Source organism: Ruditapes philippinarum, unplaced genomic scaffold (genome assembly GCF_026571515.1).
Source record: "Ruditapes philippinarum isolate M1 unplaced genomic scaffold, ASM2657151v2 ctg706_1_1_1_1, whole genome shotgun sequence".
Lineage (NCBI taxonomy): Eukaryota > Metazoa > Mollusca > Bivalvia > Venerida > Veneridae > Ruditapes > Ruditapes philippinarum.
This window is the reverse complement of record NW_026854344.1, coordinates 45,020-70,989: the sequence shown is the minus strand read 5'-3', so window position 1 is coordinate 70,989 and position 25,970 is coordinate 45,020. Positions and strand designations below refer to the sequence as shown.

The 25,970-nt window shown below is 32.3% G+C and overlaps 1 protein-coding gene across 1 annotated transcript; it reads left to right on the top strand.

The window, feature by feature from the left end:
* Positions 1–1,473: 1,473 nt before the first annotated feature.
* On the top strand, positions 1,474–25,937 carry LOC132739873 (mucin-2-like). The gene is made up of 17 exons (XM_060727688.1): positions 1,474–1,785; positions 7,656–7,673; positions 9,200–9,214; positions 11,410–11,427; positions 11,983–12,036; positions 12,457–12,528; positions 14,065–14,169; positions 14,439–14,513; positions 14,748–15,014; positions 15,330–15,560; positions 15,689–15,898; positions 16,189–16,418; positions 16,918–17,014; positions 17,219–17,314; positions 18,440–19,291; positions 21,114–21,248; positions 22,187–25,937. Exons 1-17 carry the CDS (start codon positions 1,728–1,730, stop codon positions 24,172–24,174), a joined length of 4,521 nt encoding a protein of 1,506 aa, XP_060583671.1. The 5' UTR covers positions 1,474–1,727; the 3' UTR covers positions 24,175–25,937.
* The last annotated feature ends 33 nt before the right edge of the window (positions 25,938–25,970 follow it).

Here is a 25,970-nt window from a genome sequence, read left to right as displayed (position 1 = left end):
TGCTCCAATTAATAATCGTGCGGGTTTTAATCTGTAAGAAGACATAAAATGCAGCAAAGATACATTGTCCGAACTCATGCTTGACATTTTGAGTCCAGATAAACGTAATGTACACATATGAGTACACACGTAATGTATTTCTCTGGTCAAAGGTTATTGTTTTGCTTTATGAGCAAGCAAAATAGATTATACATGTATATGTAATTGTTGGTTTCTGTGTGGTATTACTTACAACAAATGTCCTTAGCTTAAACAGACCAGTTAGGTTACTGTACTTAAGTACGTATGCAGATAAAATAGCCAATCAAAAGCTAAGAAAATAATGTGTCCAATGTACCGCTTGACCATTCCCTAGCTAGGTTACTCAATGCTATAATGTATGTATTTATTTTTACCATTGGTATTTTATTTTTTCCTACAAGCGATATATTGTTCTTATTTTGAACTGAATTCGCAGTTTCCGACAAAAAGAATGCAAATGTCTTAATTAGAGATTATGAATACAATTACATTGTAATTTAGGTTTTAGAATTTTAATAGTTACAGCTTTCCTATCACGTTATATGTGTTACCTTTTATTGCAAAATGTGTCAGGTTTTTAGCAAAACGTGTTTTGATTGTCGCTAAATCGATGCCCCAACTTTTCTCGTTATTTGAAGTAATTCTGCAGATGAAACTGTATATTTGATTAGGTTTTAACATGTTAGATATTCTTGCAATACCGAGATTCCCTTTCAAAGAAAATGTTTGGTTGACATTTTTATTTCTTTTGCCTACATTTGTATCTATGACAGTGTTTTATGAAGCAGCAAAACGTATCCAGTTAAAAATGAAATGGCATTTGACTTCGTTACTAACGGGGGTAGAAATTTGGCAAAATTGTAAATATGAAAAACGTTATTCTGAATATATTTTATATTTAATCAAAAGTTTTGATAGTTTCTTTTTCTTTTATAAATCTAAAGACTAATTAAAACTTGTGTGGATGTGACTAGAGTCACGTGACATGATTGGTATTGATTTTAATTTCAATCAATGAATAAAACAGGCTTTGTTTGAATTATGCAGATTTGTGAATTAAATTTCTTAATTTAGTCCGGAAGCCGTATCAACTTAATTAATGTCGATTAATAAAATCTAGGGGCTAAAATTTGCACTCATGATTATTTTTCCTATTCATTAATATCAAAATTGTCATTTTATGCCTTCCAAAAACGAAATTTCTAATGTTTGATAGTTTTCTCGGGTCAAAGGTGAATTGATCTGAGACATTAGCTAGACTTTTCCTAATTTTATATCTTATAATTATGATAAATACAGGTGACAATTATATTATGATAAAATTGACGTGTACTTTGTCTTAACATTCATGTCAAATGACATTTATGATCGATCCCGTCATTTTATAATTATCTGGTTCCCGTTATGATATATGTTATGATTTGTCAGCGCTTTTTGGGAACCAAATCAATTGTGTGACGTCAATATACCGCAGACTTCGTCTTCGTTCAAAAGAAACAATTTCTTGTGCGCTGCGGAACAGGTTCATTTTTTTCTTGGAGTTTAATCAATTAAAAAACGCGATTTAATTTCTTAAAATCAAGTACGTAAAACATTTCTTGACACAGAATTTTTCCTTTAATATATTGTGAGTTCTATACATACAGCAGACGAAACTTCAGTTTTCCAGACGTCAAGAAATCCTCGCAAGAAATATTACACCAAACATGGGCACTCGTTTTGGTCAAGTTAGTCTTCTCTTTGGGATATTTATATCTCTAATTTGTAAGTATAATCTTATTATTTCATGTTATAATTATTTAAAACTTTATAAGTTTTATACCTCATAAGAAAGTCACGTGATTTTATATTGAAAATGTAATAATTATCAAAATATTATCCCTGGAAATTGTCTTGATTTTTTTTTCTATCAAAATGTTAATAATATTGATACGAATTGTCATTTTATTTTAAAAATCAACAATGAAAATATAAGAAAGTTATGTAATGCTAATAATCATATTCTGCGTATATCACTTAATATATACCATTCAAAATGTATCATCCAATCTGCCGCCTGGTTAGCTCTATAGGTAGGACTGTGAATCGGGTGACCCGGGTTCGATTCTCGGACGGCGCAGATCACTTTCGTTGTGATTGATCATGCAATCTTTTCTACGGTCATTTGCACTGTACCTCTGCTCTTGCATGTACAGAAGTAATCAGTTCAAAGGCAAATAGTACTGGTTAACTGCTTGACAGCCTGCCCAGGAACGATGCGTGGCTGAACTGTGCTCTGGTTAAATCAATGTGTCTTACTGCCATGAAAACTAATAATGCACAATATTTCAAATTGTATAGTTTATACAGTTTGTATTTCTGAATACAGACCACTCACTGTATAATGTACAATATTACACACTGTATATACAGTATATCGCTCTCAATCTGTGATACAGTATATCACTCACAGTATTTTCTAACTATATAGCACATACTGTTAATATATCACTCACTGTATGTCATTCACGGTTAAAGGGACTCCACTGAGATTTTTTAACATGATGGGACTGAAAATATTTTTTCCAGATAAATGTACCATTTGATGTAGGTTTAGACCACTAATATTTGTGCAAAATTTCAGATCATTCCCGCACTTCGTTTTTCCAGAATAATTGTTCAAATTGTAAAAAAATGACCCAAAATGAAAAGCGTTTAAACACTTTTCACTCAAATCGGGCTAAGAAAAGCATAAAAATACGATTTTCAATTTATTTCAAAGTATATTTATTAACTATTTTGCACATATTTATGTTTTAAGTGCCCCGGCTCATTTATGTAAGAAATTCAAATGTTATGTGTTTAGGCTTTTAAACCTCAGTGGAGTCTCTTTAAGCACTCACTGTTAGGAACTTACTGTTAAGCACTTACTGTATATCACCCTGTTTTAAACAATTACTGTATGTCACTCATTTTAAGCACTTACTGTACATTACTCATCTTTAAGCATTCACTGTATATCACTGCATATTTGTATAACACTCATTGCCTATCACTCACTGAATAACACGCTCTGTTTAAACATTTTTATCATTAACTGTATGTTACTTTTTTCTACCTCAATGTTGTTTAAACGTTATTGTTGTTAATCAAATGAGATCAACTTAATAATAAGTTTTATTTTTAATAAAAAATCCTTAATTCAAGAAGTTTTTCTTGACATACACATTTCACATTATTTTGTGTTGTTAAGTCATTACGAACTCAAGAAAGAATCCATCATTTTTTTTTTCAAATTGTCATGTAACTATAAAGAAAGCAACAACAATAATTTGTCATAATGACAAAAATATACTTATTTTATTGATTAAGTATGAATGTATTTGAATATAAACACTCTATTATCGATGTGATATTAGTTATCTGATGTTCTTCTTTTGTCCTCTAACTGTTACCAGTTTAATTGATTGATTCGTGAACATCGATTATTAAATGGGTTGAATCCCTCTGAAATTTGATATCAACTCGCACTATTATAAAAAAAAGTTTTTTACCATGACCTATTAGCAAATTTCAGCTGTTCTAATAAACCACAGAACTTATGATTTTTAAAAAAATGATATAATCCCTTTCATTTCCTGAAAGCAGCGCAGTCTGGTTTTAATAAAGATATACTAATAATACATTAAATATGAGTGAAACATAAAGTAACAGGCAGCCAGCTCATCTGTACTCCAGTACTTTGATTATTATAATAATCCAACAGCAAATAGTTCAGCATCAACGAATTTGATAAATATCACTAACAGGAAAAAAAGAAAAGAAAAGAAAAACAATGTTGCATCTTTTTTGTTTCGAAATTAAAGTTAGAAATCGGGAATAAAAAATGTTTTATTGTCATAATATATAATCATAAAGAAATGAACTACTTCATTTAACTTAAATTGCTAGGCTATCAAAATTATTTCACCAAACCTTAATTTAATTAAGCTTATTGATTTCGAAAAGAAAACGTTTTTTTTTCTTTTGATTTGTTATGTATGTTACATATTCGATTGTTACGAATACCGAAGATGGACCAGTTTGTCGGTCAAACTGGCGCTAAAATGGTCGTAAGTAATAAAATTAATTGACGCGCTTTTGGAAGCAAAAATGCACAAACATGCAGCTAATAATACAGCTTTATATATTTTTCTCAGTATGATTTTTTTTATCTTTAGTACACATATAACACATTTGACTATTCCATGCGTTTTTGATTTTTGTCGAGCCTAATTCCACTTACTTTAACTTATATGTGCGTATTCGCGTTAGATTGGAACACCTCGGCTATTATACATACTAACCTCAAACTTTATACGGATTGGAAGTTGTTTTAGATGTAAACAAAAACAGAGGATGTAATCTTTGTTAACTTATAACGAATGTATACATAAAGTCTTTTTTTGTGTGTAAAATTATGATTTAAATATGCCTGACAATCATAATTAATTTAAAAATGCCCACATATGTACAATAATTTTAACCAAATCCGAATTAATATCAACACTTAGACAATTTGTACTTTCGGTTTCTACAGCCATAATGATAATATTAATTTTATATTTAATGTATTGCTAACCTTTATATCTGTAAATTTACCAAACTTTTTACTCGATATATTGGAATAAATTAAGTCAACAACCCCTAGCATTTAATTAACACTTTTTGTGCATGTTAAACTCAGTTTTAGCGTATTTTAAACCGAAATATATCGCGTCCGTACTGTGTATTCTTTCTATTGTGTTCAAAGTTTGACGGAAAGAGCCGAGAAGATACGATTGTTATGAAGTTATTGTCTAGACCAATCACAACTTTTTAACCATTTCCGTCAGTCTTTGGATAAGGACATCGAACACACCTCGAGCACTTTTCTTGTAACGGCTGTAACTCCGACATGGATTGAGAAATTATTAGACGTCAACATCAGTGAAACGAAAGAACATAGTCAGAGGTCAAAGTTCACATTGGCATTTTGTTCGGCTTAACAAGCAGATCATGGCATAAAGGTCAAGGCTACATTTTAAGGTTACATTTAAATATGGGTATCACAAGCTATTGGTCCAAACCGTGTGCATAACTCTCCTTTTGACTGGAAATTTTGAAATATTAACTTACACAAATGTAATGCTTAATAAAAGGCCACACTAAATTTTAAATTGTCAATGTCTTGCTTTGAACGGATAATCACTTAATCATTTGAATAGGGTACTTTATAATAATTTGGCAAAAGTTATGAACGTTGAACCAGTTTGTTAAAGACAAGAACTATGTATTAAGCTCAAAGGGTCAAGGTCACAATTAGATGTTCAATATCAAACATTGCTACGAACGATAACTCGGATATTTGACAGACATCTTGTATCAACTTGCTATATTGAAATGAAATGGAATGCTTAATAAGAGTATGTGTGTACTACACTGGTTCAAGTTACACTTAGAGGACATAAGCCGAAATGTAAACCGGCCGAACACAAACTCAGTTATTTGATGGAGACTTTAAAAATGACTAGCGCAACTGTGAAGCATGACAAGAAGGCTAGAAAATTTAACATCTTTATCCCTTTGTCCTTTGGAAATATTTTGGGTCTGACACGTTGCTGATAAGCAGCTAGCTTAAAAAATCATTTTATCATTGGTGGTCCCATCTTATATTGAAACTAATTACGACCCTCTGCTTGATAAGAGAAATGGCAGTTCCACTGTATACTAATAAAGTAACTGACAGTTTAAAATGATGCTATAGGAAATGGCCAATCGCATCTTCTCGGCCCTTTCCGCCAAACATCGGACACAATAGTAAGAATACACAGAACGGATGCGGTATTTCGGTCTAACCTAGGCTAAGAAACTAAACATGTAAACAAATAGCAATGTATGCTGGGAGTAAACCGAAAGTGCAAAATGTCCACCTGTTGACATTTATTGAGATTTGTTTGAATCTGTATATCAATGGGCATTTTAAAATTGATTATGATTATCGGACATATTTTCAATCATAATTTTACCAAATAAACTTCATTTTCTTTTGGATTTCAAAAATATACACTTGTTAGACATAATCAAAGATCACACTGTTTGTTTTGTTTACATCTTAAACCACGTGGTAGAACTACTTTCAATCAGTTTAAGTCCGAGGTTATTATTGATAATAGCCGAGATGTTCCGATTGTTAAATGGCAGCACCACCTCACGTAGCCGTACTGTTAACAAAAAGAATGGAGTTGAGCCCCATTTTATACGAAAAAGTGGCAGCCACACCTGATGAATACTTTAACAAATAGTAGCCCAACTTCATACGAACCACCTTATACTAAAACGAAACCATCCGACTAACCACGTGACATTTTATTATCTGCATGGTACAAAAATAATAAAAAACAATAAAAAAAACTTTTTACTTTTAAAAAAATCCTTATTTTAATCGAATAAAGAATGGAACCTTCTCATTCTACTGTATAACACACTCGTGTTTTCTGCCCCACGAAGAACACAAAAAGTCATTCCGTATAGATATGAGCTACACCTTATACATACGTAAACAGAAAATGGCACATACGAAAAAATGGCAGCCACACCTTATACGTATGAAGAGTATTGACAGCACAACCGTTTATTGTTACTACAAACGATTCATTGTTATCTTTTATTGTCGTCTGCTTCCTTGAAACAATTAAATGATTTATCCAAGCAAGAACATGATTGAATTATAGATCAGGTCAATACATGCAGATATGGAAAGTAAACCGTTATGTCACGATGAAAACATAAATTATAATATTGAAATGCCTTTTTTAAATGTCACAGATTGACAAGCTTGTCACATGATCTTTTTGATCTTCGAACGTACTGATTCAATTATGAAGGGAAATTGATATTGTTTAATTTAAAATCCAACCAATAGCAGTACCGTATATGACACACAGCATTTCCGATTTTGAAAAAAAGTTAATTAATGATATAGTTTGGGGACACATCCATGCTTTTGAAATTTATTTTAATACTATTCGTGTTCTAAACATAAATATACATAAAAGTAGAGTTCTTATGAATACTCCCTAAATCTTGTTATTTTATTTTCAAGAAAAAGTATCAAATCAGAAACTTATAGACCTTTTTACAATACGATATTTTCATAGAAACGGAAGTAGCATTTCGCGCATGCGCTTTCTGCGTTGGGCAAAAAGGCAATAACGAAAGAATACATTTTATCATTATTCAACAACTTAGTAAAAAATTTGATGTAACATAAATGATTAACCATTTGTTAAGAATAGTTAATTTTGAAAAATAACCTATGTGAACATTTCTGTATTTACGGTTTTTTGTTGTTGAGAAATTAAGCAAACATAAGCATGACTGTTAAATCTTAGTAACAATTAATCATTGTGTGATGATTAGTAATATTAATTTTCAAAACTATGTTTTAACCTCGGAACATGATGTATTTTACATTACAACGTGAAAAACACATTATTGTAATACTTTTTTGTTAGTTTTGTATGTTAACCATTTACGCCCCTTCTCCCATTTCGCATAAAAGTCTTTTTTTCCCCCATTTATCACTATATGTTTTATGAGATTCATTAATGTACTATTTTTTTTTGTCTTTTCAGTTTCGGTTTCGTCGAATCGTGAGTATACTCCACTTTACTTTTTTTCTTTCTATTTTTTTATAATGAATAAATAATTTACAGATATAAAATGAACTACGCTTGAAAAAAAATCGCTCTCAATCCTGTTATTTGGTTTGTAAACATTTACAACCATGGTTGTCACAAATTGTTTGTAGCGGTCAACATCAGCATGAAATCACTCACAAGTTGTACATCACTAGTAGTAGTTTATATTATTATTTAGATACCGTGGCCGAGTGGTTTAGGTATCCTTCAAATCACTTGTCACTCACCGCTGTGGGTTCGAATCGCACAGGGGACTTTGGTTTATTTCATGTGAAAAAAGCTATAGTCAGCTAGCTTACGGGGAGTCGGTGGCTCTACTTAGGTGCCGCCTGTGTCTTAATTAATTCACCAACGGACAAATAAGGTTTTCCTCTATCAGTAAAGCTGGGAAGTCTGTCATGCGTATGACCTTACCAATATTGGTCTGACTTATAATCCAAAGAGACAATCATCCAAATACACTAGCTTCCAGCAAATACATTACAAAGTGTTTGTCAATGTCCGATCAATCTCGATAAATAAGTCGTGGTATGTATGTAGTATATTTGCAATGCAATTACTTCAAATAATAAAAAACCGTATAAAGAAGGAAACAATTATTAAATATATATAAGGTATCATATTCACTCTCACTATTTAGCTATTTCCCGAAAATACGTACTTCATGCATATTAAATATACTAAAATACTATTACGAAAATTGGAATTACTATATGTAATCATAGTAAAGATATGACAATTTTGCACACAGGCCTTATAAGATACGAATGTTATCAATGCGTTAAGACGCTTTTCTTCAAATAAAAATAGAAAAAAAGATTGAGGTATTTGCATTTTTAGTCTCTCAAAACAATGCAGATTGTCTGTCGTGGTAATTTTTTTGTCTCTCCTTATTGAAAAAAAAAACCGCATTTTTAAAACCACTTAGCCCGAGCTCTGTGCTGTTTTTTTTTATCTCTATTATTATTTAATATACTCATTTATTTTATATTTATTTTTATACATTGCAAATCGATAAATATAATGCTTATAACGAAATTTCTTAAGTTTCTTTATCATTATTATCGTGTATTTAAAATGTTTCTACCATTTGTATTTAATTGATAAGCAGTATAATCTATTTCCGAATCACATGACATTCATGCTAGGCCACAAGTCCGCAGCATGTCTACGGATGGCCATAAGCATTTTTACACAAATTGCATGTTTGATACAGAATATTTTTCTAATAATTCAAAATTTTATCTTGAATAAATTTTGCAGATAGATCAACTGATAAAATTCATTTTAATATTTAAAAAAATCAATTGTTTTCCATTTCAAGTGACTTTGGGATGTATTCATTTAAGAAATTATGAATTTAGGGTTATAGAAACACCCGATGATAAATATTCATATAAAATATATACGTATAACTAAACGCTGTAAATTTTAATTTGTTACTGTCTAATATCGTTTTAATATTATTCATTTTACAGATATCAACGAGACGGGTATGTACAATTACTGGTGAAAAATATTTCATCTACTTTTGCCAACAATTATGAAATTAATTATTTTCAACTGAAAAACCTATATTTAGTTTGGGAAGGAATTGATTGTAAAACGTCCTCGTGGAATTTCAATTTGATATTGAAGATAAATCAATATACGCATATTTCAAGATTCAGTTAGGATCCCAACAAACCCTGTCACGTGTTATTTTTCAGGCACTTTACATTTATATGCACTTGTTTTATATATCTGCTTTATGTGTACGTGTTCGAGCACTGTACACAGTCACGTGACACAGTCACGTGACACTGTGATGCTTTTAAGAGCTTCTATCAAAGAGCTTACATGTATATATACTTAAACATGTTATTCAGATTACGTTGCCATTTTATACGCATTGTTTTGCATCTAGCGGTTTTCTACATAGTTTTTTTTAAATAAAATAGTGTAATAAAATCAATATGCATGTATATAAAGAAAAAAACAACACCAAAATGATTCAATTAATACAGAACTTAAAATGTCTCATACAAAATAATTCGCGTTTATATTGATGCAAAAGAAAGTTAATCGTTGTAAGTTGTTTATTCCATATTCGATATTTGCGTACCTTATTTATCAATAAATATTTAGGCTAAGTGAAACAGTTTCCTACCACCAAATAACACTAGAAACATATTTATACATGTTGCGATGATAAGTTATATTTATATTAATCAGTAATTAGCGGCCCGGGGGCATTATAATATTCGTTAAAATACATGAATCAGACGGCCTACGTCAAAGTTGACAGTCCATTGTATGAATATGACAAGTTTATTGACGTAATGAAAATCTGATTAGCGGTTGTTTGAATCAAAACACTGCACGCACTTGTTAGGTGTAACATTCACATACATTCACATACATGTCATTCTTACGTGCTTTTTTTAACCAGTTAATGTTAAAGGCTATTAGAGGTGGTTTTTTCCACATAATCAATTTCAACGAATATACACAAGTAAGAAAGTAAACGCTTTCCCTGGGTTGTTTAAGTATTCTTCACATACTTACATATCTTTTTTAAACTATATACTAGTAGGACGGATTTATATGATTTTACTTAGAATACGATAGGATACGATACGATACGATACGATACGATACGATACAATACAATACACGATACAACACACTGCAATGCAATGCATTCCAATACAATAAGATAAAATATACAATACACAATACAATACAATGGAGCGCAACACCACACAAGGCAAATCAACTCAACGCAATACAATACAATACAATACTCAATACAAAGCAATGCAATGTGATACAATACAATACAATACAATACATGTATAAACTCTTTAAAAAGAGTTTAGCTTCTGATTTCCGGCTACGTATTTAGTGCATTAGCAGAAATCATCAAAAATGCATAACAAAAATACAATAAATAAATTGCATTGAAAAAACTCATAAGTATGCAGACAAATGAATAAACCTTTAACTTTTAAGAGGAACATGTGAGAATATTATGTAGAGCAATTTTTTACTCTATCACCGCCTTTTAAATGTTTCCAGGATACCTATATCTCTGCGGAAAACTTACTCTTTTTTCTTCATTTAAACACATAATAAAGTTTAAACATGGAACATTCATCGTTAAAGCAAAGTTAGATTTCTTTTGCTATACGTTATTACATAATAAGATAGTACATAATAATATACGCACTGAAAAACTGTTCACATATTTTTTTTAACCTGTAAATATAGCGACAATTCATAGAGGCTTTATTTTGCTTGTCTGCTTCACAAACACGTAAGTATGCTTTTTGCGCCGGATATAGTTTACATTAATTACTTCTGATTTTCAGCAGCAGATATTTGAGGTACAGCATATATTTAGTGTCTTTTTATTATTTTTTCCATTAAAATTTATGATTTATTTTATCATGGTTTCATTATTTTATTGTAAATTTTAAGCGTTGAACGTGATTAGTTTTTGTTTAAACGTAATTTTTGGTTTTGTCACAGTAATTATGTAAAAGATACATACCTATACACGTGTTTAGTTTTTTTGTTAAAATTTCATGTAAAAACTCGACACAGTAAGAAAAAGGTAAATACTTGAATAATACTTATACATGTATATAGTTCATATAATATTGCGCAGTTATATTTTATGTGTTTTGACATTTTCATCTTTTAGGTCCCCCAAGATTACTTGGTAAGTTTATTTTGCACGATTCTCTCTCTCTTTTAATGTGACTATACTTCTTAAGTTTCAATTTACAAGTAAATTTATGAAAATTACATTTTATGTAAAGCTTTTGTTAGAGAAAGACATCTTTATACACAATTCCAGTCAGTTAGACGAACATCATAATTGTGCATGTGTGCAATTTTTGTCAACAATAAGCTATATTCTACTGTACTGAAGAAATTGTATGACATTCTTTGACAATGATTCTAAGGTTAGCGACCAAAGGCCACCACCGTTGTCTTATATTTACATAAATGACGATTCAATGTTGATACTTCAAGCACATATAAAGCATTCTCGCACAATATGAAATGAAGTAAGCTTATTTCTTTTTTTCTTTTTTATATTATTATAACTGAGCTAAAGAGCATTTATCATTTGAAAAAAAAAAAACACAAAAAAACCCATAAGAAACAACATAGGTTTGATATTCAGTTTGAATGATGGAAATAGCAATTTATTTGTTCCTTTGCAAAAATGGTCAACTTTTTAATATACTTTACTATTATCATATTTTAGGTTTTATAATTCCGGGAGAAAAAGGTGCTCGACCACGGCTACAACTAATACCAGGTAAAAATACCCAGCTATTATGACACAAAAACAAGAGTCATGCATTTTATACAGTTTTGCTGTATGAAAAAGATAAATCGTTTGTTTTAAAAATCAAACTCGTCAGATAACAAAATTATGTTAATCTTTTATCTAGATTATGGCGAATAAGTGTTGATGGAAGTACTTTCCTCGTGTGTGCGTCATACAATATTAACATTGCTGCTGCGAAAACAACAACATCAACAAAACAACAAACAAACAAACAAACAAACAAACAAACACGAAATATAGACAGAATGAAGACAAATGTATCATGTTTACAAACTTGCATTGTATCTAAATGCACGCGTGATGTTTAATACTAATGCTTGCATATTATCATATACATGTTAAAATGTAATTTTAGATATCGCTAATGCTAGATTATTTCTCCAACAGGTGCGCAGCGTTTTCTTGGACAAGGTCGGCGCATTGCGGCAGCGCCTCTTTCTAGGTTGCGGGAAATAGGAGGTAATATGCTGGCATAAACATTTTGTAATTTGCTATACTTTGCCGAAAAATGTTTAAATTTACATACTGCGTGATAGGGTAAAATGAAACAGTTTTTATGTAAGCAATATCCCCCACCCGGAAAAGCGATCAGAAATAAGGTATTATCTCCGTAATTCGCTCTCTCCCAAAGTTTTGTTCCAATCATTTATAACACTGTCTATTTCTGGCTTCCAAAACTTTATAAACTGCTGTTTAAACAGTTCTTTCTTTGGTCTGATGCCGCATTCCTGTCACATAATAAAAATGGGTACATTGAAGACCTTAAGCTAAACACTGTCTAAGATATGGACTTGAAACTTGAAACATAAATAGTTGGCAACAATGATATGTGCAATTATAAAGAACTATAACTTTATGTAATCCAGATTCATAAAAAAGCTCCCTTTAATTTTTGTACAAAGCATCAGTATATTGCTATGCAACTGGTTAAGCGGATAACATCTAGGAAAAGTGCAGTGACCAATAACTCTTTCCGGGTCCATCTTTGAATCATCTCCCGTTATTGTTTTCCCGTTTTTAGTTTTATCTTTTATGTATTGAGCATAACTTCAAAACTGTAAACTGTACATGAGATTGACTCGAAACCTAAAAATATAAATATATGACAACTAGGAGATATGCACGGATTTAGAACCGTTATTCTAATTAGTCCTTTTTAGGTACCTTTAGTTTTTTTCTGCAGCGCAAGCTTATGAATATTCAAGCGACTTGAAACTTAAAACTTGAAATAATCAGAAACATTGAGAAATGCACAGGCAAAAGAAAAACAAAGTATTTTCCTCTTTTTTAAATGACCTCCCTTTTAAATTTTCAAAACCAATCTTTGTCCAAAGCAAACCTCGTAAAAGATGGACTTGAAAATTGAAATATGAATAGATGGCAACTACAAGGAGCGCATTTATCAAGAATTATACATGCGAAGCCATTATTTTCATAATCTCCCAGTTTGTAAATTTTGTCCTGAACAATAACTTTATGAATCAGTCTTCGGCTTGGGGAACGCCGGTGGTTTTACTCAGGTGCCCATTTGTGCAAACGTGTCTTTCTCTACCAGTAAAGCTGGACAGTCGTCATATGACCTATACCGTATTGGTAAAAAATTAAAAGATTACTTGTTTTGCTATGTGTGGAGAACAACTTTTAAACGAATGTTACTCATTTATTTTCAAACTCTGACCGTTTACATATTTCATGATTGCAAAGATTGAAAATAAACCCATTTAGTAGAAATTAAAGTCTCCACAATTACAATTCATACAGCTAAATAAGTACGTTATACATACACTTTTTTCCACTTTTACCCCATAAATGTTGGCTAATTAATATTTTTTTTTTTACAAATATTGAGATTTCTTCACAAATCATTTTTAACTGTTAAGTTTATTTTTACTGTTTATTACGAGTATAAATACACCGTGCAGATTTGCATATGCAAAATGATACTTACATGTATTTAACAGCAACACATTTTAAAAAGATTGTTATACATTTTAGTTGAGGGTTTGCCTTCGGCAGCTAGAAGCTCATTACGTTCAGTTCCATTCAATCCTCGATCTGTGGTTGATGCTGTTAGAAGAGTCAATCCAGGAACACAGAATGGTAACATGTTTGAATAAAATCAATTTAGATATACATGTAATTAAATATATTTACTTGGATATAATTAAATATATTTACTGAATTTAATGATATTTTAAAACATACCTGTGTGTGTAGTTTTGGAAGTTAATATTTTTGAAATTTGCGCCTCTACATGTGTACATGGTTTTCATATAGAATAAGACGGTATAGGAAATTATGATGTATCAAGATTGGTGTAAAAATGCACGTGTACACTATTATATATATTTATGATTTCTACACAATAGGGGCAGCAACTAATGGAGAAGCAAGAAGACAAGCGAACGTGATGCTTGTTCGTCCTCCTTCGAGAAGTGCTAGTGGTATGTATATTGAAATCTAAACAAGAAAGACAATATATTATTCTAAATAATGCTTCAATGATAAGCAGTAATATCTGCCATCCATCAAAAAGTCATTCTTAAGACCCTTATTTGTCATATTTTCAAACTTTTATTTACTATGGTTTTAATTTTAGGTATACATTGTATATCTATAAACTTTTTCAGAAAGCATATTCAAAATATAATAGGTATCATTTTCTGTTTTTTGTTAAGCGGCCGGTTTAACTCCTGAAGTATTACAACAAATACGACAGGCCATACAATCTCGAGGTTCCTCAAGAGTAGGAACTTCAAATGGAATAAGAGGAAGAGCTAGTTCATCGTCATCTTCTTCGTCTTCTTCCTCGTCGTCTGCATCATCATCATCATCGTCACAGTCCAGAAATGCTACTAATATAAGTACAAGGCCAAGGACCAGGGAAGAACTAATTGCAACAATACGTAGACGCATAAATGCTGCGAGAGGACGGGGAAATATCGGTAGGAAGACAATTTAACCTTTCTTCTTAATAGATGTATTCATTTTAGTGTTCCTTTCTTGTAGTTTGTAATTATACAATCATGTAAATGTGTGAATGCGTAGCAAGTAAGTTGTTACTTAAAAAAAATAGAAAAAAAAAATAAAAAATAGAAAAAATAAGTCATCGGTCAACTGAAATGAAAATAAAAATCAAATATCTAGTTCATTCCATTTTGTTGTGGAAATTGTAACGAGAACAATATATTCTTGAAGTGTTCTGTCTGCTTTTTAGTTGCTTCAAGAAACATTAACATCAAAAATATATTTTTTTCTAGCAAACGAACCATCAGGTGTCAATACAGCTGTTCCAACCAATGACATACAACCTGTTTCAGCATCTAGCTCTGTCAGTAAGTCTGGTTCGACTTCGTTTTCGTCCAGCTCTGCATCCTCTTCAAATAACAATTCGTCTTTCATAAATGAAAGACCAGGTGTTCATCAAAATGACAGATCTGCGTCAGCTTCTTCTGCTAAATCAGCATCTTCATCTTCATCATCATCAAACAGTAAGTTTAAATAATATTTTATTTTGCCTTCGTTTTCTGATTGTTATGTCTAATAAAATGAATATGTAGAATCACTATAACGGGTTTATCAGTAATATGGACTAAATAAGGAGCTTTCTATTTAATAGATATGCAAAGGAGTGACGAACGTCTGCCTGGAGCAGTGACGCTTATTGAGGAAACTGGAATACCAGCAGTCCCCGTTGTTGCTGCGGGAACAGATACCATTATTGCACAGCCGGGTGTAAAGGTTGTTCCTGTCATTCCTCCATCCCCTACAGTCATTACTGAGCAACAACCAGCGATTGTTGATGTCAGGCCTTTAACACAGCCGGCAGGTAAATATATTATTTATCTCATTTTGGATTTTTTGTCAGGATAAGTAGCATTCAAATAGGTAAACCCAATGGCTAAGTATATATCCTGATTTTTTTTTTATCTCCAAACACTTTTAAACGGTTGCCATATCAGGATAGTTTTAGTTTAGTGTAGTTCTGAACACCAGTATCGTTTGATAAAAGCAATTATCCATGACCTTCCGAACGAACGTTTAGCAGAAAAATACTGAAATAAATTCAAATGTCATAGTTCTAAAATTGCTAACAAATTTCAATCATTTCCTTTTAAGAAATCTTTACTATGGCACCAACGGCTGCAACGTTCCCCAATGTTCCGTTCTCGCAGCCTAATGCTGGAGTGCTACCTACAGCAAGTAATCCAGTACGTGATATGAATATTCAGTCAGGACTTGAGTTCCAAACTGGCATTCAGTCTATGAACCAACAGATACCACAGACAGACTTTGTTACATCTACAGGTGCAGGATTTGCTCCACTCAACGAAGGACCAACGTTTCAGGTAGATTTGTTTGAATTTCTTGAATTTCCCTACAACTTTTTTTTTCAATATAGGAGTTATGATGGTTGGAGACTTAGAATTGATATGTAAAAGTTCATACAAATCCTTCTGAACAAGTTGATGGTGTACCAAAATTTAAAAAATAACACTAATTTAATAGACATAAAGTTATATGATACATCAATATCGCTTATGCGCATCAAGAAACGTTGTATTAAAGACTAATATATATACTCTAGAAATCTAGAAAGATTCATTGAAACAAAAAATAGCTAGCTAGGTAGAAGAATGCTATTAACAACATCTCTAGAACACTTAAAAGATACAGGCGAAAACGTAATTTTGTGACAACATATAAAAAATAGTAAATAACCTAGGTTATAACAATTATTGTTACATTAACCTGTATCATCAAACAATGTGTAACACATGATAATAATTTGGACTGATAAAACTAGTAAAAATTGTCATATTTAGATATACCATAATTTTTGTACAGGTTTTGAATCAGGCCCAATCGTTATCTGGAAGCATGGCGGGAAATATTGGTTCATCCAGCATACAAGTTGATAGCGTAGTTCCATTTTCAAGATCGGGTAATTTAACATTTCTCTTTTAAGACATGTGTTCACAAAATTCAAAATATTTGATATTTGATAATTTCTGTGTTCAAGGGTACCTTGTGTATATTTTTAAAATTACTAATCAACCCGACACTCTTTTCAATTTACAAAAGGAGGATTGTGAATGACTCCATCTTAAGAAATATATTTATAATGATAATACCGTCATTATTTTAGATGTATTGGGTGCACCATCAGAGTTTACTGCAGCAGGGGCTTTTGATATTGCACCACCATCTCAAATTGGAAACAATCAGAATATGGGTAGAGCGAGTAAGTATAATTGTTTTATACCCACAACAGTTTGTGGAGGGGCTATAATGGAATTACTTTGTCCCGTCCGCTGGTTTGTCGGTTCGTCCGTCTCAATCGTGTCCGTACTATAAATTCTATACTCCTTTTCTATAAACTTAGCCCATTCTTCACCCCAACTAGAAGATATTCAGACCCAATGCTGCGTCAGTGCCTGTTCAAGGTCAATGTCACTTTTGAAGGTCAAATGCAATACAATTTTGTGTCCGTTGTATAAATCTTATCACCTCTGAAACTCTTTCTTCAGACTTTGATCATTATTCACCTTTACAGGGGAATATGCGGAACCCATGTTGCCGAATTTCTGACTAGAGATCGAGGAAATACTTGGAGGTCAAATAACAGATAATTTCATGTCCGCTCTATAAATCCTATACTCCTCGAATGATTTTCTCTAAACTGGGCTCAAATATTTACTTCAGCAAGGCGATGTGTAAAACTCAAGGTCATTGTTGAAGGTTAACTTTCATAAAATTTCGCGTCCGATCTGTTAATCCTGTATCCCTAGAAGGATTATCTTTAAATTTGTTTTAAATGTTAACATCAACAAAGCAATGTTCATGTACAAGGTCATTCTTGAACGTCAATAAACAAGTTCGCGTCCACTCTTAACTTTCTATACCCCTTAAACTATTTTTTTCAAACTAATATCAAATGTAATGATAATGGACCCGCATAATATCCTGTCTTATTGAGATAATATGATATTCGACTGCTCTAGTTAAAATTAATACAATTTTATTGTCATATAACATATATAGTTTTGCTAAGTTTTTAAGAGTGTGTCTCATAATTTAATTCTGAGATCGCTGGTTTGATCCTCGGGCGATGCAAAATTCCTCCCGGATATTTAGTTTAATTGTCAGTTTTTGTCTTTCACCGCTGATTTAGAGGTCATCTGGGATTAGTAGTCGTTCACTTGCGGAGGAATTACTGGTTTGTTATCCAGGAAAAATGGAAACAAATCTCAATCACAGAGATACGACTAAAACGATGTTAAATCGGAATATAAAACAAGACAAACAAATATAATCATAAAAAGTTAGATAATTAGTAATGATGACAATTTTATCCCGTTACTTTCAGATATTTTTGATACCAACCTTGGTTTTCGTGATGCAACTTCAACATTAGATGGAAATATGAATGGGATATCCACTGGTACAGGGGAAACCAATAGTATCCAGACAGTTGTGAACGTGAACAACGACGTTTTATCTGGCTCGTTAGAATCAAATTTTAACTCACCATCTTCGTCATTATCTTCATTTCCAGCAAGTTCTAATCTCAATGCTTTCAATGAAATGGCTTCCGCATCCACAAGCACTGGCATCATTACAAATGCTGAACTCGGACCCGGTATAAACGGACCAATAGTTTCAAATATTGGATTTAATAATGAACCTACAAACTTCCAAATGCAGCATAATAGTATGCATAATAATAACATTGCAAACACATTGACAAACTCATTGACAGAAGCTGGTCAGTCTGCTAATGTCGACTGGGGACTTGGTTCCCCTACAGGACTGTCAAAGGCATCTATGACTGAAACAAATACAAATACTGCTTTCGGGACTCCAAACAGCCAAATTCCATTAGCCAGCAACAATTTTGACTCATTCGGAACGAGTTTTGTGGGAACAAGCAGTGAAGGAAGGTTGGATACAGCTCAGTTTCCTTCAACCTCTGGAGGATTAACTAATGACCCTATTCAGACAACAAATTTTGCATCATTAAATGATGGAACAATGGCCAGTTCAAACACCGGAGGATTCGTAGGAAATGATGTTCAACGATTTAGTGTTACTAACGGTGTACGTTCAAATGATGTCGCTCCATTCGGCGTTGACAGTAGAACAGCAATGGGAATGTCACCAGATAGTGTAAGTCATTCAACACCTGGAAGACTGACACCTAATGTACCTTCAACAATTCGTAAGTACATGAATTATATATTTACTTTGACATCCGTCTTTCGTATAAATCTGTTTTTAAAACTGTTGGTTTATTATAGTGTTTTTTAAATTTGCATAAGTTGATATTTATTGAATTGTGTTGTCATATAAATATAATATTATTATAGTCAATTTTATAATATTTGTTAAATAACTTAATATGAAGTATATTAACAATCTTGTATACATTATATAGCTGCTTAGTTTGCATTGCATTGCTTTCTGGTGTACAAGTTGCTGCTAAACGATATAAAATTAAAATGCTCATACTAATATGATCATATCCTTTCACCTCTGGTAAATGTATGATACTGCTTCAATATCAGGAAAAAGTGATTTATTTATAACCTTATTTCAATGTTTGAAATATATTCCTCGCAATGAGGATTTCAAAAACGTAAATCTTGATTGTAAAATAATGTGCAAATTAAAATCAAGAGAGCCAACTGAAAATAAACATACCAAATCATGACCGTTCATGATCGTTCTATACTGTATTTTGTATTTAAGATATTGTGTTTGTTTTTCAATTATTCTCTAGTCTTCAGGTTTTGATGAATCTTTCGTACAGTCTGTTTTTTTCTTGATTTGAACATACATCATGCATTTTACTCAGATATATCATTGGTACCTGGGATAGTTTTCATCTTCATGTTGCAGTTACGTGGCGTAATGAATCTGCCAAGCAATCACTAAAAGTCTCTAAGGGTTTGTTGGGATAAAACAATACAATACTTTAACATAACATAAACACAATTGTACAGTTATTGACATAAGAAATAATACTGTTTTGCATCATTGGGACCCTGACATACCGGGCTCATCAAATTTTTATACAATGTAGATTGCGCATTACATCGGCTACCATCAAACAATAAACGTATGGCTTGATGTTTCAAAGCACCCATGGAACAAACATCGCGGCGGCGCATTTCAAATTAAAATTTATCTTCTTTCTAACAAATAGAAATTCTCGAAAGGTGTTTACAATCTCAGAGTTCTCAGTTTACTGAATGGTTATTTTCACGAATAAAATCATCCAATAGGGCTGAATGTTCCTGTGCTTGTCCTGAAGATGGTAAGATTTTCAACAATACACCATTGTCAGTGTATAAAAGTAGTTATTCTCGCAACAATTATAATTGTTGTGCCTCAACTAAGAAAGAAAGTATCGAAATATTTCATTATGTGTTACTTCCTAGGTCAACGGAAAATATCTTCGAACCGTTTACAAATTTGAATGTGCACGTGAGATTTAACTTTATTTCGGATCAGTAACTCATTATTTACGGTCCATGGTGTTGTCAATATCAATGCATAATATTCATTGCCCCTAAAATAAACGATCCCAAATTACCAAATTTTACATTTATTTTATTTGCAACGAGATGTAAATAACGAAAATGAACCTTGGATTAAGTGTCTATATTGGGCATTGAGTATTACAAAAATTAGTTGGTTTATTGTTCCGGTCAATGTTTTGTCATTATCTATTTATGTGAACGACAAATGCCTCAAAGCCTGTTCTTTATTTGGTGTAAACGAAGAGTGGGATACAGTATTGCCTGCAAAAACATGCTTTGTGCATGTGTATGGATTAGGAAATTAATGCACATTTAAGATGTTTCCCCACTGAAAAAAGTACGTTTATGATTGGTAGTATTGTATGCACACTTTTTAAATCCGAGGAAATGATTATAAGGTTTCATTCTTTTAAACGTATGATACAAACGTTATACAGAATTTTACATTCTAACAGCTTAATTTAATTGTGAATGTCTATTATATCAATATGTATTTAGGACATAACCCGGCGGCAATACGATTAGTCGTTGAAGATGTAATTAAAGGTGTGCTAACAAAGACATTCGGCAACAACACTTACGGAACTATGCCAGATATTAGTGAACTCACAAAGGCAGTGATGCTTTCTCAAGGTATAAGACACTTTACTTCTGAATTCATTCATGTTACTTTTAAGTACCTAAAGACCAGACAATGAAACGGACACAAAACCAGCCAACATAATTAGTTAGACAGGATTAAGTTGAATTTGAAATAAAAATATGAATATCGAAAACACACATATGCCATAACAAATCTAATAAAAAAATAATCAATAAAGTAAATATAATGTTGTCAAATATGCTTAGGTTTTTATCACACAGAAATTAGTCGCAAAATTAAACGCTAGACATTAATACTTTGTCAAAGCCAGGCGTTAAAATGTTCTGTGATGAACAAACATATCTAAACATTGATTTCTTGGGCCTCCGTGTTGGCCGAGTGATTAAGGTAGCAGACTTCAACAACTCAAATAAACACACTGCCCATTAAAAAATAATAACATTTGACAAAAGTACTACTGTAGACACGTGTGTTTCTTGTTTTATTTTATTATGGCTTTATGTTGTAAGGTCTTTTTTGTACAATCATAGCCCATATATAGGATCGGACCATATCGTGTCGTTTCCGTTTGTTGGTATTTTGCTGGTATGCTTACGATATTATTCACATGCTTTTTGTTTTCTTAAAACGAAAAGAGGGAATAATTTCTACTGTGTTAGTTTATTGTATCATTTTCGCTTAGATTTAATTAACTCATGTAATATTATCATAATGACATAGTTAATAATTTGTAATTTTATTTTGTTTTATCTATGGCAAATAAATAATATTCATTCTATAGTTTCATTGATGCAAAGCATTTATTCTGTAAACATTTTCAAAAGTAAAAACATCAATGTTTGATATAAAGCTTGCATTTATGGGAAAGCTTATATTAAATTTTTCTCATATATATTTATACAAAGTATTGGAAAAATGTTTAAATCAGATTGGTTAATACTATCATATTTTAATATGTATTTTGAAGGATACCCTATGGTTCCCGCTGACAAAGGGACGACTTCCAACCCTGTTACTCCTGCACCTGCTTATACGATAGGAAATCAGAAAACTTCCTATCAGGAAACCGTTACACCGAGCCAGTATCAAAATACTCAGACACCTAGTTCTCAGACTAAACAAACAGTTATGTACGAAAACACAAACATGTCTCCGCTTATGAATAAGTCAGAAATTCAGTATGAAAGTGTTCAGAAAACGCTGCTTGTGAACATCACAGTTCCTTATACCAATGAAACAAACAATAACGGAAATAACTCTCAGGCACAGAATGCTTATACTCAAACAGAAAAGTACCTGCCTACTTCAGGAGCTTATATCAATAGTGAAACAGCTAAGCCTATTGATAGCTTAGGAGCCAATACCGGTATCAGTGAAACATTTCAATATGTAACAAAGTCGGAAGTTAATAATGTCAATAGTCAAACAACACAAAATGTGAATAAGAAAGTTAGTCAAAATGAAAACAACCAGACAGCACAGACTGTGCAAATAAAAAAGGACAACACATCCATTACGCACCAGTATCCGATAACAATGCCAGAAACTACTTCTCAACCAACTTATCCAGCAACAGCAACACCGGGATATTTAACAACAGTACCAGCTGCTCCTAATAAAATCACATCTAAACTGGTTGGAGACTGGTCAACGGTGACAGAAAAGGTTGCTACACAAGGTGCTGCCGAATACGTTGATGTAAATTCACTTCAAAATATAATTTCACCTGAAATTCCAAACCAGTCTGGACAATATAGCAACACTCAACAAATAATAAATGTGAACAACTATACTGCGACTGAGCCTCCGACAAGTGTCCAGCCAGCTACCCAATACATTCCTAAAGAAACAGCAAATATTGAGACAGTTACAAGTCGAGTTGCAGAAACAACAGCCACGGCGTCAAAAACAATCAACATTACAAGTAACCCAGGTAAAGCTTATCAAGAATATTACTTACAATCTAGCTTGCCATCTGCTGATTCAAATAAAATTGACATTGTCAGTTTAGTTGAACCAAAACCACCGTTAAACAATTACAAACAAAAGGAGGTTTTACCTAATGCTAACGTTAATATAGCTCCTCCAAAAGCAAACATTTTGGCTAGACTGCTGTCAAAACTGGTTGGCGTGAATGCAACTGAAATGGATTTCTTCAAGTTTCATAATCTCTTACATCACCATCCCCATGTTGAAACTACTACTGTCACGACAACCACAACAACACCAGCACCAACAACGACTTTGTCTGTTTTGAATTATTTATTAAGAGACGATGTTATTGCCAAGCTAATTCAAAGATTGAAATTAAATCATGTGCATACACATGCACCACACGATTTGACACATAAGCCATCTGTTAATTACATAAATGCAACAGGCCTGGCTGAAACGATACAAAATCTACCTATTGCGAGTTCTAGCAACATAAACACACCACAAATTGCAGAAACTTATCCGCAGACATTAAATGGTCAATCCACATTGGGTTCAGCAAGCCAGCTTTCTCCAAATGGAATAATGAACTTATACCCGACTGTAGCTCCAGTTCACGAATATGTCACTGCGGCAAATAATGTTGCCCCAGCTTATACTGCAGTAGCAAGCCCTGCGCATGCATTTGTTTACGATAACAATGCAACAGTAATACCTAGTTATGCTAATTCAACTGCCGTAAATGAACCTTTGAATGCAACTTCAACGGCGTATCTGGCGGCAAATGAAACTGCTTATTACGATTATGCTAATGCATCTGCTATGGATTATTATGCAAATACGACTGCAAACGCGACGGCGTATGAAATGACAACAAATATTGTAACGACAATGGACCCGGACATAGCAGCGGAAATGGCTGAAATGGCTGAAGCAGAAGCTGAATTACTTGCTGAAGCGGAGGCAGAGGCTGAGGCAGAAGCTGAGGCGGAGGCTGAAGCTGAAGGAGAACCGGTTTAGAACAATGATATTGTTTAAAAGAAACCATGTGCCATAATTTCAACTTTGTTAAAAACAATAATCAAATTAAGCTATAAACTTGATTTGTTAACACATTTAAGAACGCGTAACCTAAGATTTCACAGTCGTTTAGATTTTTCTAATTCATACATATGGCATAGATAATAAGTTCAAAAAATACTTAAAGCAAGCCTTGATTTTATTATCAATCGCGTATCTGCTTGATGTATAACTAAACATATAAGGAAAAGCATTAATGGTCATTACATTTCGTTGTAAATATTATATTGATTGGAAAGGTCCATTATGCCAAAGAAATTATTTTTTTTATTTCGCAGAAGCATATTTATTATTGATGTCATGTAATAGTTTTTTTAGTTATATATTGACCAATCACCTGATCCATCTTTTGTTTCCCTTGCTTATTTGGTAAATAGCACAGTTAGAGTGCTTAAGTATTTTGTATGGAAGTCAAATTACTACGTTGCTTACATTTTGATATTTTTATGTCGGATATTTTCACATTCAGCTCTACTCTCTTTAGATGATAAGCATATAATATGTTCTTAAACCATTTTAAACGTTTTTCAACTCATGTTTGCCCTTTCTAAAAAATCATTTTCTGTAGAAGGATCAATTCATTCGTTTGGGAGGCATAATGTGCTGACTTTTTTTTTGCAGTTTATCCATTTATATAAAACACTTTCGAATGTACCAGCGTTCATTTATCTGCTCATAGGTTACGCGTTCCTTTCATGTGTTATGTATAAATACATCAATTCGGTAGTATTTATTCATTACATCAATTCTTGCTTGATTGATATCAAAATAATAATCAATCAACAGATATTCGGATATATTTTGTTAGTATGTTTCTCTCGTATATAACATAAAGAAGCAAAATATTTATTTCTTGCAAACAAGTCTTTTAGCTCACTTGTCACGCATTGATAGCGTGGACTTTATGGATCATTGGCTGTCCGTCTTCCGTCATCCACAATTTATTCAAATGACATCTCCTTAAAAACCATAAAAATATATTTAATAAAATTTGTTAGAAATGTTCCTGTCATGAAGCTTTTCCAATTTGTTTAATGGTTCATTGCTTATCTGGAGAACAGAAGCTGAAACCAGAATTTAAGAATGCAGAAAATCGTGTACTGCTTAAAGCTTTGACAGATGACTGTCTAAAGCTATCAGAGACTTCCATAACAATCACTGACTTTGTTTTATAATCATTAACTTTCCGTAGAAATTATTGACTTTCCTTAGCAATATTTACTTCCTAAAGCAACAATTGACTTTCCTTAAAACCAAGTGACTTTCATAGCAACCATTTCCTTTCAACATTGACGTTTTTAAATATACCCAAATTCAGATGTTTAGATATGAACTTTGATAACAGATGACCTAGATTTTGACATAACCGAAGCTTTTTATTTATAGTTATTAGTATTTTCTGTTCCTGTCATTTCGAACCTTTATAGTCAGGCGAGAGTAGTAATTATCCTCTTGTTAAACATGACAATGGAGCTTTGTGTTAAAATCGCCGTTTAAACCAACGAAACAAAGACAACTTTATATCCATTCAACAATGTCTGTTGTTTTAATCCAGCAAGCGAATTACTAGACTGTGCAGTTTCATTTGTTAAAATAGAATTAATATCAAAAGATCGTGCTGTAACGTAATGAACAGAGCTTATATGTAAAAATATATATTGAGCAATATAAAATAAAAATAAAATAATTGTTTTGTCTCTATACTGAAGCTCCATGCGTTTTATCTATCGATGTAC

What these genes read in the sequence shown, in the direction of transcription:
- LOC132739873 (XM_060727688.1), top strand. Translation starts at nt 1,728, where the DNA reads ATGGGCACTCGTTTTGGTCAAGTTAGTCTTCTCTTTGGGATATTTATA. An exon ending in ACGGCTACAACTAATACCAG is followed by an intron (nt 12,037 to 12,456) that starts GTAAAAATACCC and finishes TTTCTCCAACAG; the next exon opens with GTGCGCAGCGTTTTCTTGGA. An exon ending in TCCTTCGAGAAGTGCTAGTG is followed by an intron (nt 14,514 to 14,747) that starts GTATGTATATTG and finishes TTTTTTGTTAAG; the next exon opens with CGGCCGGTTTAACTCCTGAA.